General features: G+C 42.7%; 1 protein-coding gene across 1 annotated transcript in view; it reads right to left on the bottom strand.

Moving 5' to 3' along the window:
- Positions 1-15,964, bottom strand: part of LOC102380189 (histone-lysine N-methyltransferase SETDB2) — a 73,910-nt gene extending 57,946 nt beyond the window's left edge. Inside the window, exons 1-10 of the mRNA XM_025211755.1 lie at positions 15,794-15,964; positions 14,655-14,975; positions 11,961-12,083; positions 9,270-9,335; positions 7,798-7,900; positions 7,506-7,583; positions 6,181-6,747; positions 4,043-4,159; positions 3,036-3,205; positions 1,727-1,955 (exon numbers count right to left, since the gene is read on the bottom strand). Of these exons, the coding sequence (XP_025067540.1) occupies positions 1,727-1,955; positions 3,036-3,205; positions 4,043-4,159; positions 6,181-6,747; positions 7,506-7,583; positions 7,798-7,900; positions 9,270-9,335; positions 11,961-12,083; positions 14,655-14,703 (1,502 nt within the window). The 5' untranslated portion in view covers positions 14,704-14,975; positions 15,794-15,964. The remainder of the gene's footprint in view (positions 1-1,726; positions 1,956-3,035; positions 3,206-4,042; positions 4,160-6,180; positions 6,748-7,505; positions 7,584-7,797; positions 7,901-9,269; positions 9,336-11,960; positions 12,084-14,654; positions 14,976-15,793) is intronic.
- Between the last annotated feature and the right edge of the window lie 150 nt (positions 15,965-16,114).

Below are 16,114 nucleotides of genomic sequence, written 5' to 3'. Positions count from 1 at the left end.
GACCCTCTAGCCAATTCGCCACCCACCGGACTGAGTAGCCATCCAGGTCACAGCCTCTTAACTTGTTCACCAGTATGGTGTGGGATACCGTATCGAAGGCCTTCCTGAAGTCTAAGTATATGACGTCAACCCCTACTCCTGTGTCCAGGCGTTTTGTGACCTGGTCATAAAAAGAGACTAGATTAGTCAGGCATGATCTACCTGCTATGAACTCCTGAGCATGGGGCTGCACTGAGGGAAGCAGCATGGGGCTGTGATCCTCAAAGCAGCGGCAGGCACAGGAGGCGAGTCACTGGGACTGCGGGGGGGATCCCCACGTAGCCCTGCTGTTCCCAGACACACTAGGTTGTACCTGGGGGCTGCAAAGGGCCCTGCAGGAGGGAAAAAGGGCAGGAGCTGAAGCCTGCAGCCTATACCCCACACAGATCTGGGGCCATGGGTTCCTCCCTGCCCTGAAGGAGTGCGCATGGTGATGGGGAGCCGCCCCGCCTGAGCCCGCAGCAGGAGGCTTCAGACCTGGGTCCGTAGCCCTGGCAGCTGGGGGGTGGGGAGAGTGAGAGGCACAAGCAGGGCTTGGGGGCGGCATTTAATTTTAATAACAGATTTTGGGGGTTTTATCAGAGAATTTGCGATTTTTTATCAGGAAAGACCAGGATCCCTCTTTATCAGTCATGACTTGCTTCAGGATACATCACAGACCTTTTCTTTCTACTCCCCACTGTGCCCTTCCACATATCTTGACCATGTTGGTATAAAATCCTTCACTCTTGTAGCTCCTGTTGTGTGGAACAAGTTCCCCAGTGGCTCCTTGTATTTCATCCCTCAAATGAAAATGCATGTACAATCATTACCTTGGCTACAATCCCTACTTATCTACTCCCCAACTTTAAAGCAGTGTAAGAAACAGCCTGTATGAAAGATTCTATATAAAATAATAGTTGCCATTTTAACCAGCTAACCATTTTAGGATCTCAAAATGCTTTACAAAGCCTCAAAACCATTCAACCCATGAGATGAACAAAGATTTGTAACTACTAATGGATGAGTAATCAGAAAAAGTATAAAAAGCCTCATGGAAAAATGGAATTAAGTTCAGGAGAATTCACACAACTCATGGCTTCTTCTTGTCAGGCCTATGTCATGCTACAAACTGAAGTGACTAAGTTTAGAGACAACATGTCATTTTGTTTTGGAAATTCTCACGCAATATTATAGGGGTGTCGGTTGTAGCCGTGTTGGTCTAAGGACATAGGCAGACATCACACGATATTAGGCTCTCATTCTAAAATGAGTATTATCCAAGCAGACCACTGAACCCCTATGAAATTCACTACAAGTTTGGAGCTTTAGTCCCCTGATACAGCCATTTAAAACTGGTGAACAGGGAGACAGGACAATTAACAGTTAATTTACAATACAGGAACACAAAATAAAAGATTACTGTCAATTCTGTCTTCAAAGTAACAAAACAAAGGATAACTATGAAAGATCAAGCGTGAATATGTATACAAACAGGAAATCAATGATTCCTAGGAAATGCCAAGAATGTTACAGGTTTGGGGAGAAAAAAAGAGAGTCAGATCAGTTCTGCCCTGCCTGAAGAAAAATAAACTCAAAAGGCTTCTCAGTTGAGGGCATTCAGCTACCTTTGGATGTGTTGCTAAGTTATAGGTTATAATAGTAGCACACATTGTATCCTGAGCTTAAGTTTGCTCCTATAACTTACTCAGGTGGTTTGTTTTCAGCATCTAAAGGTTGAGTCAAAGGTTCATACTCCACATGAAGAGCACCTTTACCAGTCTGCACAAGCTCAATCTCAGAATCTGAACAAGCAGCATCCCCTCTTCTTTTTTTTGGAAGTGAGCTGTGACTTCTGCCACTCTCGGCATCTTGTTCATTATCCTCATGATTAACATCACCTGTTTCCTGAGATTCAGCTCTGCTCATCAGCCTGCCTAAAAAGAGAAAAAATGATAGAGAATTGTTAATTATACTCATTGTCTTGCAGCTACATTTTTTAAATTAGCAAGACTTATAAGGCTGAAAGATTTAGGATTATTTAGTCTTAAAACAAGATTGAGGATTTGATAAATTATTAAATACCTGAAGTGTGGTTATATGAAGGATGAAGACAGATTATTCTCTGTGGCTGCAGGGGATGTGACCAGGCACAATGCTCTTGAATTGCAGCAAGACAATTTAGAGTGGACATTAGGAAGAACTTTCTTAGTACGAGGACAGTTAAGCATTGGAATAGACTACGTAGACAGGCTGTGGAATCTCCATCCTTGGATGTTTTTAAGACCATGTCAGACAGACATTTGACTGGGATGGTTTAGTCAGCAACAAACCTGCCCTGAGCAAGGGGCTGAACTAGGCAAGATCACAAGATCCCTTCCAGCCCTACTATTCTATAATTCTATGAAAAGCTAACACACATTTTGAAAGGCAGATTTTTGTGTGGTATCTAGAAGGGAACACAGACCATTGGGGCAAGGACATACACAGCTTTAAGACATCAGAGCCATAAAAGACTAGCTCCAAAATGGTCTGAAGGCTGGGCTAGCATTATTAAGCTATAGCAGGGATTCTCAACAAGGGTGACACAAGAGCCTTTGAAGGGTGCCACAAGGTGTGAAGAGATAAGAAGTTAAGCACAGGGTCAGAATCATCCCTATCTGGCTATTCCCCTGCCCCCACTGCATGGCCCCTCTACACGGAGGTATACACCGTAGAAAGTTAAGTTTTTGAAATGGGGTACTGCTCAATTCATATAAGTTATGGAATGGTGTCTTGAGTCCTAGTGAGGAGTGCCTTCAATAAAAAGGTTGAGAACCACTGATTTGGGGGTTTCTCATTCTTTGAATCATACTCAAAATTCAAGATGCTATAGAACACCTGGCCCTTCCAACTTTGCAAATACCCCACTGTTTGCTTCAAAAAATTCAACAGTTTGCAGACAACCAGGAATAGTTCCATGACGTACAGGATGAGGGTAACTGCACCAGAGCCTTTCAGACATCATTTTATATTACCTGAGTAAGTGCAAACAAATGTTCCTTTGTCAATATCATCAAGGCAGCGGACTCCCCAGCCTTTCTTTTCTGTGTTAAACACTTGTAACCGAACCTGGATGCCATGCTGTACTACTCTGTTCTGACACAACATTCGGTTACACCTGCATGATACGTTACATTCGTAAATTCTGTCATGAAAAAAAGGGAAATTAAGTAGTCACTTGTGTCCATGTCTTTAGGGGATAGTCAAAAAATAAAATCACTGAAAATACACAGATATTTGAAAAGAATTAGCAAAGCACTGCACTGCTTGAGCTTGGACTTCCTCTTTTCCTGCCAGTTTGCAGTAGTTCATCCCTAAAAATTAGAGTGACTAATATAGGGAAGTTATAAAATCTAGAGATATTCAGCAAGGACTCTACAACTTCCAGGTATCCTGACAAAGCATTTCTTTTTACCCCAGAACACCTTCTGGGGAGTGACAAGACAGTCAAAATGCACAGACTTCATAGTCATCAAAAATCCAGAATTACTGGAATTTTTAAATTATCCACACCTATGATATTTTGGAGCAGACAGTGCTGAAAGGCTGTCACAACTTCAGCAAGAGGTCTTTTTTTTTCCAAAGGACATCAAGAAGTCAGTCATGATCTGGCAACTCACAAAAATGCATGGATGGAAGAAACCTCCTGAATCACTGAGTCCCGTCCCCTGCTATTGCAGGCAACCACATCACAATCTTCTGTGTATGATGCCACACTATCACAGTATCTGTTCTGTTATCCTAATATCATATCATTCTTGCAGCCTGAGCTAAGTAGCATGTGCAAAACAAACCCTATTTGGTGGCATTTTGTTTCAATGTATTTAACTGTTTTTTGCTTATTTCACCAGGATTAGGCAATAGAGTTTCTATAAAAATAGGCAATATGGGATGCTGGCAAAACAAGAGCTGTTTCAGGCTGGTGTGAACAAAATATTCAAGCACATAGATAAAATACCAATATGAACTGTAGGCTGCTTACCCACTAGTAATGGGCATCTCCAGTCTTTTATGCTTATATCCACAAAGTACTTTATTTGGCGACATGGAACTTTCACTAAAGCCTCTTGCAGTCAGCTGTAGGCATGCACATTTTAACCTAATAAAGGCAACATTATAAGGTCATGTGAAAATGCACTTAAACGAATGCTTTCACCTTTAAATCTAGTCAGTTTAAAAAGCACGTTGGCAAATTCTCCATCATAGCCAATTAATTCAGGAACTACATCTTATCCTTGTAAATCTATGTAGTAGATGGGACTGCAAACAACATTTCTTCATGTATTTTCTGTCTCCTATGCTCTGTCATAGGCCCACACAAACAACCACAACAGAGTTGGGGGAGGTAAACTTACTTACCTACCAACAAAATATTGAAAAATGCATAAAGCAAAGAAAAGGAAAAAAAAATGGTTACAGCATCCCTTCCTGCTGCTGCTTCATCCCCTCCCAGCAGAAAGACAAAAGTGCAGTTACTTATGCTGACTGTGACACTGTCACCTTACACTACTGTGTCAAAGACTTGTGGGGCTTGCATGAAAGATACCTGGTCCTTCCTGTAACCCCTACACTGCTCTAACATGTCAGCTTTCAAGGTCTGCAGGAGACTGGAGGAACATATTATAGGTCAGGTGCTTCCAGCAGGGAGCTGGAGCTTCATAATCTGAAACACTGTATGCTTCTGTTACATATTACTGTATACAGGCAGTCCTCTGACTTACAACACAATTGGTTCCTGAAAAACAAGTCTTAAGTCGAAACATTGCAACTCAGAACCAATTATCTCATAAGAAACAATGTTATAAATGGGGGATTGGTTCCTGAACCAAGGCCCGATACCCTATTTTCACGAAAATACTCCAGAATTTTGTACTCGATCAATTATAGATGAGTAATGTAGCTACATTAATGTATTTATATTGTAAATAGCAATCACATTGATTTGGAAGGACTTCTTTGAGGTGACTTTGCTGGACTTTTTGAAGGGTTCTTGGCTGGAGTCTTCTCACGAGTCTTGGCTGCAGGTTTTTCTGGAGTCTTATCTGCTTTCTTAAAGAAAGTGTCCAAGGAAGTTTGGACAGATGTTCTCCAGGGAGATGAGTGATGTAGCTAACTTGTTCCCTGGCGTGGCATCGCATCAGATTCAAGCATTGTAAAGTCAAAACTGACATCACACAGTTGAAACAGGGTGTCAATTTATAAAAATTGTAAGTACGAAATGTTGTAACTCAAAATGTTGTAAGTCGAGGACTGCATGTATATTATTGACATACCATATTTACTCAAATATAAGATGACCCTGAATATAAGATAACTGCCCACGATAATCCAATTCCATATATGGAAAATTTATAAATGTGTTATAACTTTCTAGGTCTAGAATCTAAGTACTGGAAGGTTGTCTTGAATCCCCCCCCCAACACTGTTACAGCAGAGAGAACAGTGGCTGGGGTGGGAAGGTCAAGTGGACCCCTTGCCCTCTGCCCTGCCCAATTCCTCCCCCTGAAGCCTTCCTGCCACCTGCACTCCCAGCTCCCCACAGCCTCTGCCCCTCTCCCCAGTTTTGCCTCTTCCCTCCCCACCCCTTAACTCTCTCCAGGCTCTGCCTCTTCGCCCTCCACCCCCTCCCCCAACTCTGCCTTACTGTCAGACCCCCAGAGCATGGAAGCTCAGCCCTTGACTGGCCATGCAGCAATATTAGTGCTGATGATTGGCTGGGCAGGCAATGAAGCAGTGTCAATGCTGCTGATTGGCTGAGCAGGGGAAGGAGTTTCCATGTGCTCTTTGCCCAAGAGAGACCCCAGCCTGAGCCAGTCAAGCCACACCTGACAGTAAGGGAGAAGAAAGGGGTGGGCACAGGGGCAGAAGCTGCAGAGGGAAAGTGGAGTAGTGGGCAGGAGGCTGCTGTGGGTCTGACCCTGGCCCCAACCAGGGCTCGAGAGTCTGAGCCACAGCAGCTGCCTGCTCCCCACGCCACTTCATATGCAAATATAAGACATGAACTCCCCACCCCGTGCTGACTGGGGCGGGGGGGGTGGCAGCGGGGACTTCATCTTATATTTGAGTAAATACAATAATAATTTTGCAGCCTTTTTTTTTTTTTTTTTTTTTTAAACACACCTATTTTTGCAGCCATTTGTACAGTCGCATGAATCAACAAACGTGCTGGAAAAGTTGTTCAGATAGTATCCACGTGGCCATGATGCCTTTCTGTATTTAAAGAAAGGTAATCTTGTACGGTCAATGTCATTGCAGAAGGAAATGGGCACCACCTCAGCTCCACTGCTGATATCAAAATCAAATACAAGTGGTTCTTGGTTTACAGTGTTCCTGCCCAGCTGTACATATGTGTTGAAGGAAAAGTGATCAACAGATAAGAAGTCACACTCTGTTTCAAGCAGGTAATTCTGCACCTCTTCAAAATTTCTCAGACTCTTCCCACAGGGGGCTTTATAATTCACATCATGTGACTTGGAAAGACAGTCTGCTTTTGCATGTCGTCTTTGGAACTGACACAGGATTGGTATCTTAAGGGGGTTTTCACTCTTGTAGGAGTTCAGTGGTCTGTTGGCAAGACATGCATTAGAGCAATTGTGATTCTGATAAGGCAATGTTAAAGGTAACTCCATGATTTCATTAGCTGCCTCTTCATTCTCTGAACATGACTTTTCCTTCTCTTCCATGTTCCTGTTCAAAATAATAAAAATAAAAACAAACTGAATGGTAGCTGGGAGGACTAATAATGATTGTGTTCTGTCTGATTTTTTCACTGGGGAGAGAATAACCTGGGGTCAGAAGCAAGGAGACCTGGGTTTCAGTGAATTATTTGTATTATGTTAGTGCCACAGGGCCCCAGTGGAGTTTTGAGGCTAAGCACTATGCAAATAAATGGCAACAGATGGATCCTATCACAAAGGGGTTAAACTACACAGACAACATAAACAGAGGAGGTACAATTAAGCTCATTTTAGAAACCAGGAACTAAAACGAGCAGATATTAAATAATTTCCCTAAGACCTGAATAGGCTGTTTCATTGTGTGGAACTGAACCCATGTCTTCTGAGCCTCATTCAGTATTTCACTTATTCCATGTAATGCTCACACTTTAACCTCCTCCTCCCCCACCCCCATTTTTTTTTAACCTGTATCCCATCTCTAGCTGCAGAAAAAAAGGCAATATTCACACGGCACAGTGGATACATTCAAATCCTCTACGCAGGCCAAATTATAAATGGTTTGGGCTAAACTATATGCTACTATGAGTCACTTAGGTAAGCATGATTCTCTAACCCCTTGCCAGAGTCCCTAAAAAGGCATTACTTTAACATACCTTCATCTTAGCCTCAAGACCAAGTCACAAAAAGTGATGGAGGAGAAGGGACCCACCAAACTTGTACGTTAATGGTTCTCAGGAACTCAGCTAATTGGAGCAAGAATGCACTTACACAATTCTACTCAACCCTGCACAAAAAGGTAGGTGGGTCTTCATGCTCCTCTCCACTTTCTGTGCCTCAGTCTTAGGGCTGAAAAATACAAACATATGTGTTAACAAATTTTCAAGAACTCCAGCAGGGTGGAAAACTTAAGGGGCAGAACTGGATCTTGGTCTCTGGCTGAACATGATAAGGGCTTAAAGTTGCGTTTGATGTTAGAAAGAGCTAAATTCTCTTCTGCAAGGCAAATATTTAAAAAAATGAACTATGGTACATTTGAATTAGACACAACTTATATACTCACAAGAGAGAATTGTCTTCTGTATCTGTTCTATTTCCATTTGATTCAGAAGGCTGTAATCTAGATTCGCTTTTCTGCATGGTATCTTCATCAGTCACATCGTTTACTTGAAAAATTCAAACACAGTCTTCAGCAATCCAAAAGTTCATTTTATAATGAAAATTACTCAACCTTTTACCAAACTGTCAGTTACCTAAACATATTCAAGTCACTTCTCTGTTGTGAACTGTTATAAATAGACATTACGTTAATGGAACAGCTGAGCAAAAATAAAACGCAAGGCAAAAGTTATGCAACCCTTACTAAAGAGAGTCTCCAATGGAAAGAATGTCAGTGTCCCCCCCTACAGGACTTGGATAAATTTGCAGAGATATAGGCTACCACCATTTACTCCTCACCATCACCCTACCTACATTCCTACACAAACACTAGAAATCTCAGCTTACAGTCTCATTCAGGCCACAGGGCTTCTCGCTGTGGCTGCCAGCAGCAAAGCACCAGTAGTGAAGAAACTAATACTGTCACTGAAGCAATGAGGAATTGAGAGGCAGTGGCATTAACTAACAGTTGGTGGTACTGACAGTGGTTCTGGCAGCTCTAATGAGGAGACTCGTGGCCAGGTCTGGCTATCAGAGCCAAATGAATTTGACACCCCTGTTCTAGCCCGTTTCATCTGCTGTCAGATCTGTGCTAGAAGTAGCTATAAGACTGTCTAGATCCCACCAATTTTATTTAGAGGTTTGAAGGTAACATTTAGCAATAAGGTAATAAGTTTTAAGTAGGTGTTAACAGCTGAGCTCATGCTGTTCCCACACAAAATTAGCCAGCACACTTAATTTGGCTTAATTAGTACCTTGAAATCAATAGGATTTAGCCAATAACTAGTGTCTGGCATCAGATCACATTTTGGATTTAAAACAGGCTAACTAAATTGGGTACCAATTCAGTGGTTCCTGGACTTTAAGGGCCTGGCCCTGCAACCCTCTCTCTTAATCAAAGATTACTTATACAAGCTAGAACAGGCCATGAAAGAAACACTTGCCAATACACTAACATCCATACCAAGCTTCTCTCTCTTCTTCCTCTTTGGCTCTCGTTTAGGTTTGAGAATTATTAATGGGCCAAAAAAGTGCTTTCATTATGAACTCTCCACTTCCTAAACCGTTCATTCCCTCACATATTTATCGCCCTAGGCTTAATAGGTTTTATGAGGAAAGATCTTAAACTTTCTCTACTCTCTCGTTCAGAAAACAAGATACTTCTCCTATAAAGTGCCACATCTTTATTTTGTGGAAGATATGAAGTAAGAAAGTGAAAACAAAAAAAAATTGGCTACATTACAGCACCTGATTAAATCAATATTACAGTTGGTTTCCACATCTGTTTTTATTTAACTGTAATTGAATGAAGCACCTGCTATTTAAGACAAGCTAAAATATAGCATGGTATTAAACACAGAGTTGAAACGTGCCTACCATTTGTTGATGTGAAAAGATTGCTTAGATTAGCCTCTTTCAACAGCATGCAAGCTTGGAAGCACTCTGTTTAAAAATCAAAACAAAACAGATTCAGTATTTCCAAATAACCAGATTTAGATAAAAGTAGCAATTTCTAAATAGCCAGGAATTTAAAGAAAACTTGTACCCTAGCTACACTATATACTGCAACACTTAGGTTATTTAGAAATTTTTTATACTGACATCCTTAGTAAAGATGTACACATATTATAACAAACTGACAACTGGCCCCAATAACAACCCAGAATCAAGAATTCTATGACTTGGGGAGCTGCTGGAATTTTTTTCCCCTCGTGTGTGTGATTTGGTGGTATCCATCGTCTGCCTTCTTTTTAATGCAGCTTAATTTATACATTTTTAACACCTGTTACCATGCCTTCTGGGTGAGCAGGGACTTCTGCTGAAGTCAATTAAAAACCACTCCTCAAAACTGCTTCACCTATTAATAGCAAGACTACCACAGGAAAGGAGAAGACCAAGTCAAACTTCAGTCACATAACAATAGCCTGCTACCACCACACCAGAAGGTAAATGCCCCTAAAAATTTGCATTGCATGGATACCAAAAACAATCCTTAAAAGATCTGTACTATGCATTTTTCTTGACCTGAGAGACTTGAAATGTACTTCTTAACAAGGTACTGCTATAGTGTTACATCATAAAATCAAGACCAAAATAATCTTGTAATGGAATCCACTTCTTTTATTATAATATTTTCCGTTGAAACCTCACCTTACAGTGGCATCTCCAAAATTAAAGCTGACACTCTCAAAAGGTCCTACTTGTAAAGTGAACCAACCCGTTCAGTTAAGTGGGGGAGTTTAGCTGATACAGGTCAGTCGCATCTTACACGGGGGGGGTTAGGTGCTGAAGTCAGCGCGTAAAGCGAAAATCACACAAGGCGAAAATCGGTGACTGTATGCAGGGTGGGAGGGGGGCGGGGATTGAGTTTGCATGCGGCGCCGTGCTTAGAGCTGTGAGGCTGGCGGCAGCAGCGCAGTGCAGGGTGGTGGTGGGGATGGCGGAGTGCCGCCCGGCCACCACCATGCTGCCAACCGCGGGTCAGCCACACAGCTCCGGGCATGGCTCAATGGCGACAGCAGGAGGTTTTGGAGGCAGTGGCCATCACCGCCATAATGGGCCTCCAGGTAAGCAGCAGCGCCACGTGCAAGCTCAAGCCCCCCCCCCCCTCGTATCGTTGAATTCACGCAAGTTAAATGCGCCTATGATGCGACTGACCTGTACAGCAAAGCATTATGGAACACACAAGACTCAGTCGTTATTTTTTGAAAATAAATATCACAGCCCTCTATAACTATGAAGCCATGCTGTTCATTAGCCATTTTAACTTAAAAAAATAGAAAAGGCAAAAAAAAGACACGGGCAACTGATGCCACCTTAGTCGGGGGTGGGGGGGGATGTTGAACCCCCACAGCCAACTGTGCCAGCTGGGATGCGGCAGCTGGTCCTCCCATGCTCATGGGCGGCACCAGCGCTCCTGCCTGCCCCCCTGCCCATCGCCTAAGCAGGGAGTGCAGCCTGACAGGGGGTGCACTGGAGCTCTCAGGGGGGGCACATGTACCCCCATGTGTCCCGTATGCATTGCCACTGCAAAGATGCACGCTAGGTACAGACATTCAAACATCCCAAGGCAGAATCAATCTAAGTTGCAGTTTTCTGTAGTTTAGATCAGCAGCGAACAGAACACACATTCACCCTTTGATGGTGAGGCAAATCTTAAGACTGGGTTCCACCATTTTTAAACCGATCTGTGTGCACCAAACTTCTGTTCTGTTACAGAGAAAGACTGGTTTCTGATCACTTACACCAGTAAAAATGTAATGCCTGTACCTGGCCTCAAGCTCTTAAGAAAGCTTAGTAAAGTGTGTAAGAAACTATTTATTTGACTGTTCTAGAGCTCAGTGGCATGATAAGTTTTGGCAACTGGACCAACAAAAGTGATAAAGACGTTTTAAGTTATGAGTCGGTTTGTGGACAGCAGGGCTCTCTCAAACCTAGTAGAAATAAAGAGGAAAAATTAAATACTTAGCTCCAGTCCAAGAAATGTCAGTTTGTTTATGGAAGTGCCTCCCATGTATAGTGGACAGATAATATATGTATGTACTTACAAATAAAGTTATTGTTTATGGAATTTTATCTACTTTTATAAGTTGTTTTGTTTTTTATTGTAAGCCACCTTGAGCCTTTTTCCAGACGGGCAGCATATAAATCTAATAAGTAATAAATTATTTTCTTTTGCATCCGCATACACAACTTTCCTAGGAATGAAGGCTGGCTATTGCCAAAATTATACACTGCACTGAAACTAAAGCAAAAGCAAGTAAAAAGGTGGCATAACTATATTGAATTTGTTAAATTAAGGGGGTATTAATTACATTCAAGCCCCAAACCAATCACTTTTTGGAGGAAGAAAATAATTTTTTTCCTGATCATGCCTCCTTGGTTCAGGGCTGGATTTTGGCTGTGCGCTCCCCAACTTATTGAGAGAGTTTTTACAATAGTGGGCACAATAACGTACACAATTTTAAACTTAGAAATACATCAATCTGACAAGGTACCAAAGAGCAGCAAACAAGGTGGTTCAAAGTTTGATTTGAGTCCTACACAACAATTACAACTATGTCAAACCTTTGCTTGTTGCACTTCCATCTTTGATCTTTTGTTTCAGAGACAGCAACAGGTTTTGCATCTGCTCAAATATAAAGTCCACTCTTTCATCTTCCATCTCCCTCCAAACCGTCTGTAAGTCACCTAAAATACAGATATCTGTTTAAAAAAAGCCATTCAGTTCCTAATGGCCAGACTTTTAAAATTATTTGAAGGGCGCCTAACAGGATTTTCAAGTGTCCAGACACCACTGGTTTCAAAATTCTGTGCCTAAATCAAAACAAAGTGAAGCAGAGTATTCTAAGGAAAATCAAATCTGGTCATGTCAAGTTGACCGAACTCCCAGAAGCCTTTTCAAGATGATTCAGTTAAGAATTGGCAATGATTGTGGCCTAAAGTTAACCCCAGTAAAATTAATGCCAGGCAACACCCAGAACACTGGAACAATAGAACCATAAATTAAGATGATAACGTGGTAACCATTAGGACTAATTAATGTGGGTACAGGATGATAACAGGAAAATATTCCAAATGTGTAAGGATGTGCTCTTGTACAATTAGGATCTAAGCCAAAATTCTAATATTATAAAAGCCTAAGCCTGTCTGTCCGTAACACTTTATTTGCACTCTGACTAGCTGATGGAAACAGCCAGAGTGCTCCAAGCGCGGGGGAGCACCACCATGATTCTGAAGCTACGCCAAGGACCAGACAGGGGGTGGGGGAGCTGGGACCAGCTATGCTGCCCTCAGCTCCCCCACCCCGCTCCCTGCAAGGACCAGAACAGCAGCAGCATGGGGGATTAGGTGGAGGCACTCCATCCCATCCCAGCCCCCACCCCCTTGTCATTCTTGACAGGCAATTAGCTAGTATATAACAAGCTTGGCTAGCTTTGGTAATGGTGACATCACCAAAGGGTTAAATAACCTAAGCAAATGAAATCGTGGTTCACTGTTTGCTGTCAGCTGTCCAAATTGCCTGCATGGATTTCTGAGGGAGATAACTGCATAAATTTCTCAAGGAAGACCAAGCTTTTGTATTTGGAGCAGTGCAACCCAGGAAGCTCACCCAGTACTGAGGGGAGTGCCTCTTGAGTAACAGCTCTCGACAGAGTGAGACGTGGTGAGGAGTCACATTAACACACACAGTTTTTGTAACTGCCTTTTATTTTCTGGCAATCCCAGTAGAGTTGAATACTTGTATATGGTCAACCCTAGTTGATTAATTGCTTTGTGTTTAATGGATAATTCTGTAGTCAGTAAAGCTTCTGATGGATTATCGAACAAGTGCTGGTGGTTAATGGCATAGTTCTCCTCACCCACAGAGTACAGTAGGGCTTGAGTTTCAGCCCAACCAGAGTCTAGCAGTGACCAGAAAGACCTTTAGCAGGGACTCAAATGTTTTCCTTTCTAAATCTGGGCACCACTAAAGGAGGAGGATGGGGTGGCACAGGCACTAAGGTGCACAGTTGACAGCCCAGAGATCGCAAGACTAGTGTCATAGCTAGTAGTGCACCGACATCAGTCTGATGTTGGATCAGCACCAATATAAAAAAAGTTGACTGTATCAGAAATCAGCCTGATGTGGCTGATAAATGGCCCACGCATATGCACGAAGTACAGCCTGGCAGCTTCAAGAGCTATGGCCAGCTGGTAAGTCTGTTGTGGTGGAAGGGGCGGGGGGGAGGCCAGATTAAGGCCCCTCACGGTGAGGGAGGGAGTGGGGCTGTGGCAAGTGCTGCCCAGCCAGGGCAGGGTGTGGAACGGAGCCGCTGCTCGTCCAGGGGATGCGGGGGTGGGGAGGCTCCTGCCACTCTGTGCACCCCGGGAGGCCAGATGAGCTGGATACCACTGCTCTACATGGGTGTCCAGTTTCAAAGAGAACGTTTACCATTAATACCTTGTCACACACAGTTGAAAAAAGAAAGGACAACCAAAGGAAGGTTACATTTTTTCCTGATAAAATATTCTTCTGAACAATTTTTTCAGTTTTATGCACCTCAATGATAACTTAGCTAGAATAATTTAAATCAATTGGATTGGTCATGTTAGTTCTTATTAAGAAGCTTCTAATTTTTATATAATCATGATCTTACTTCAACTAACAAAACGATTATTGCATGCTACTAGTGTATTTTTTAGAAAAAATAATGCATAAACATTTTCAGACCAGTCCAATTCAATGTTTGTTTCTCATATTATTTTTTTACTAACCTATACAGTACCACAAGCATCCCTTCTTCCTTAGATATGGATTATAGAAAGCTTTTTTGTTTAAAACAGAAAACCAATGATAAGTCCTTAGTCCCTCAACCTGCCTCTCCTGCAATGCTGATACTTGTCCTGCTGCCAAATTCTGAAGCCACGGTGAACCCCACAGGCCAGATCCAGAGCACAGAGCTGCATCATCTGGCCTGCAAAGCTTTCCACAGGGCTGGAAATTTGATGGCAGGAGAAGCAGCAGCTGCCAAGACCCTGAGAGTTGCAGCAATTAAGCACTAACACAACCACCGGCAAATTCAAGGCCCACAGGGCAGATCACATAGCTCTACACTCTGCATCCATGGGGCCAGATGAATCGGATACCACTGCTCTAGATGGGTGTCCAGTTTCAAAGGGAAAGTTTATCATTCCTACCAGGTTCACTCTTAAAAATGTGATAAAATTCCCTTAAAAGAGCCAGCCGTCTCTTAAAATGCTGTATTTTTAAAAGCTTACTTTTAGTTTGTTCCATCCTTTGGAGTAGTTGTACACACGTATCATGCATCCAGAATTTGTTAGAATATTAATGTTACTAAATCCAGGCCAATGAGGGAGAACAACATTATGGACTTGCTGCCCTATAACTGCACACCCCAATCTATTATATTGCTCTCCTACAGAGTTGCGGACAACATTTCCAGCGATGGCTAGTAATTTTAAACATCATGCATCTTCTCTCATCAGCAGTGCTTTATCGTTGTAATGTAAACTCTCCGAGATGCCGCTCTTGGACTCGCACAAGTACTTTTCATCCTTTGATCAAAGTAGTCCACTCCTCTAGAAATAAAAAATAAAAAAAAAGAGTTTGCATAGTATCCACTGGAACAAGATGTTACCAAAGAAGCTGCCAAGGCTGCAATGCTATAGCACAAACATTTTCTTTATTTTCATTGATTTGATTAAAAATATTGAAAACAACTTTACAGCAATTGGCAAATGCTAGTAAGATCTGATGAAGTGAACTTCATCTCACAAAAGCATGTGCCAGACATATGCTTTGGTTAAATTTACAAGATGCAAATAAATCTTCTGAATCGAAAGGAATTTGAATACAAAGGATAAAGGGAGGAGGCACTAATGAGAGAGGTAGGTTGAATAAGTCTATAGGGATCAACAAGGCAGTTCACTCTTTGAGGACCACTGGGGCTATAAAAGCTTGTTCAGGCAACAGAAGAAAAATCCGTAGTCTCTGTTGAGCCCCAGCTTCACCCCTCCCAGGCCGACAAGGCTGAAGGTGATTCCTTGTTCTGCAATTTAACATTTATGTTGTTTTTTAAAGCCAGCTGTTTACAAACTGCTGCTCCAAGGTCCCAGAAGGTTACAGTGCTTGGCAGCCGGCTGGTCAGGCCTTCGGCATCTGATGAAATGAGTTACAGCATATGCTATATATACATAGAATGTACAAACACACCTAATACATGCATACATATATGCAGATACACATATGTATGTATCGGCAAACATACACACAAGACTATAAAGGCACCTGCATGTGCGTGTGTACACATATAACATGTATATGTATACACGCCTATACCATATTGACCTGAAAATAAAACAGCAGCCGCCCCATTCCCACCCCCGCCGCGCGGTACCTGTCACCGCCCGGAGCCTCCTGCACGACGAAGCCCGGAGGGGAGAGAAGAAGCATTAAACCTTTCGAGGCCCAGCTCCACAATGCCCCAGACTCTTAACTAGACCCAGCCCGCCGCAACAAACCACCGAGAGCGCGCATGCGTATCACTGCGGCTTGCTAGTTAAGGGGAAGCATGTACCCGGAGCAACAGCGCATGCGCTGAAGAAAGAAGGCGGGCTTTAGATAGGCGGAAATTGAAACGTGCTGCGCTGATTGGTCACGCGGCCAGCACCCCCTACCGGCGCGGGGAGGCCCCGCCCGTGCGTACAGCAGGCGTAAG

Source organism: Alligator sinensis, unplaced genomic scaffold (genome assembly GCF_000455745.1).
Source record: "Alligator sinensis unplaced genomic scaffold, ASM45574v1 scaffold820_1, whole genome shotgun sequence".
In the NCBI taxonomy this organism is placed as follows: Eukaryota; Metazoa; Chordata; order Crocodylia; family Alligatoridae; genus Alligator; species Alligator sinensis.
Note: the sequence above shows the minus strand (reverse complement) of the source record. Positions and strands in the feature narration are given on the sequence as shown.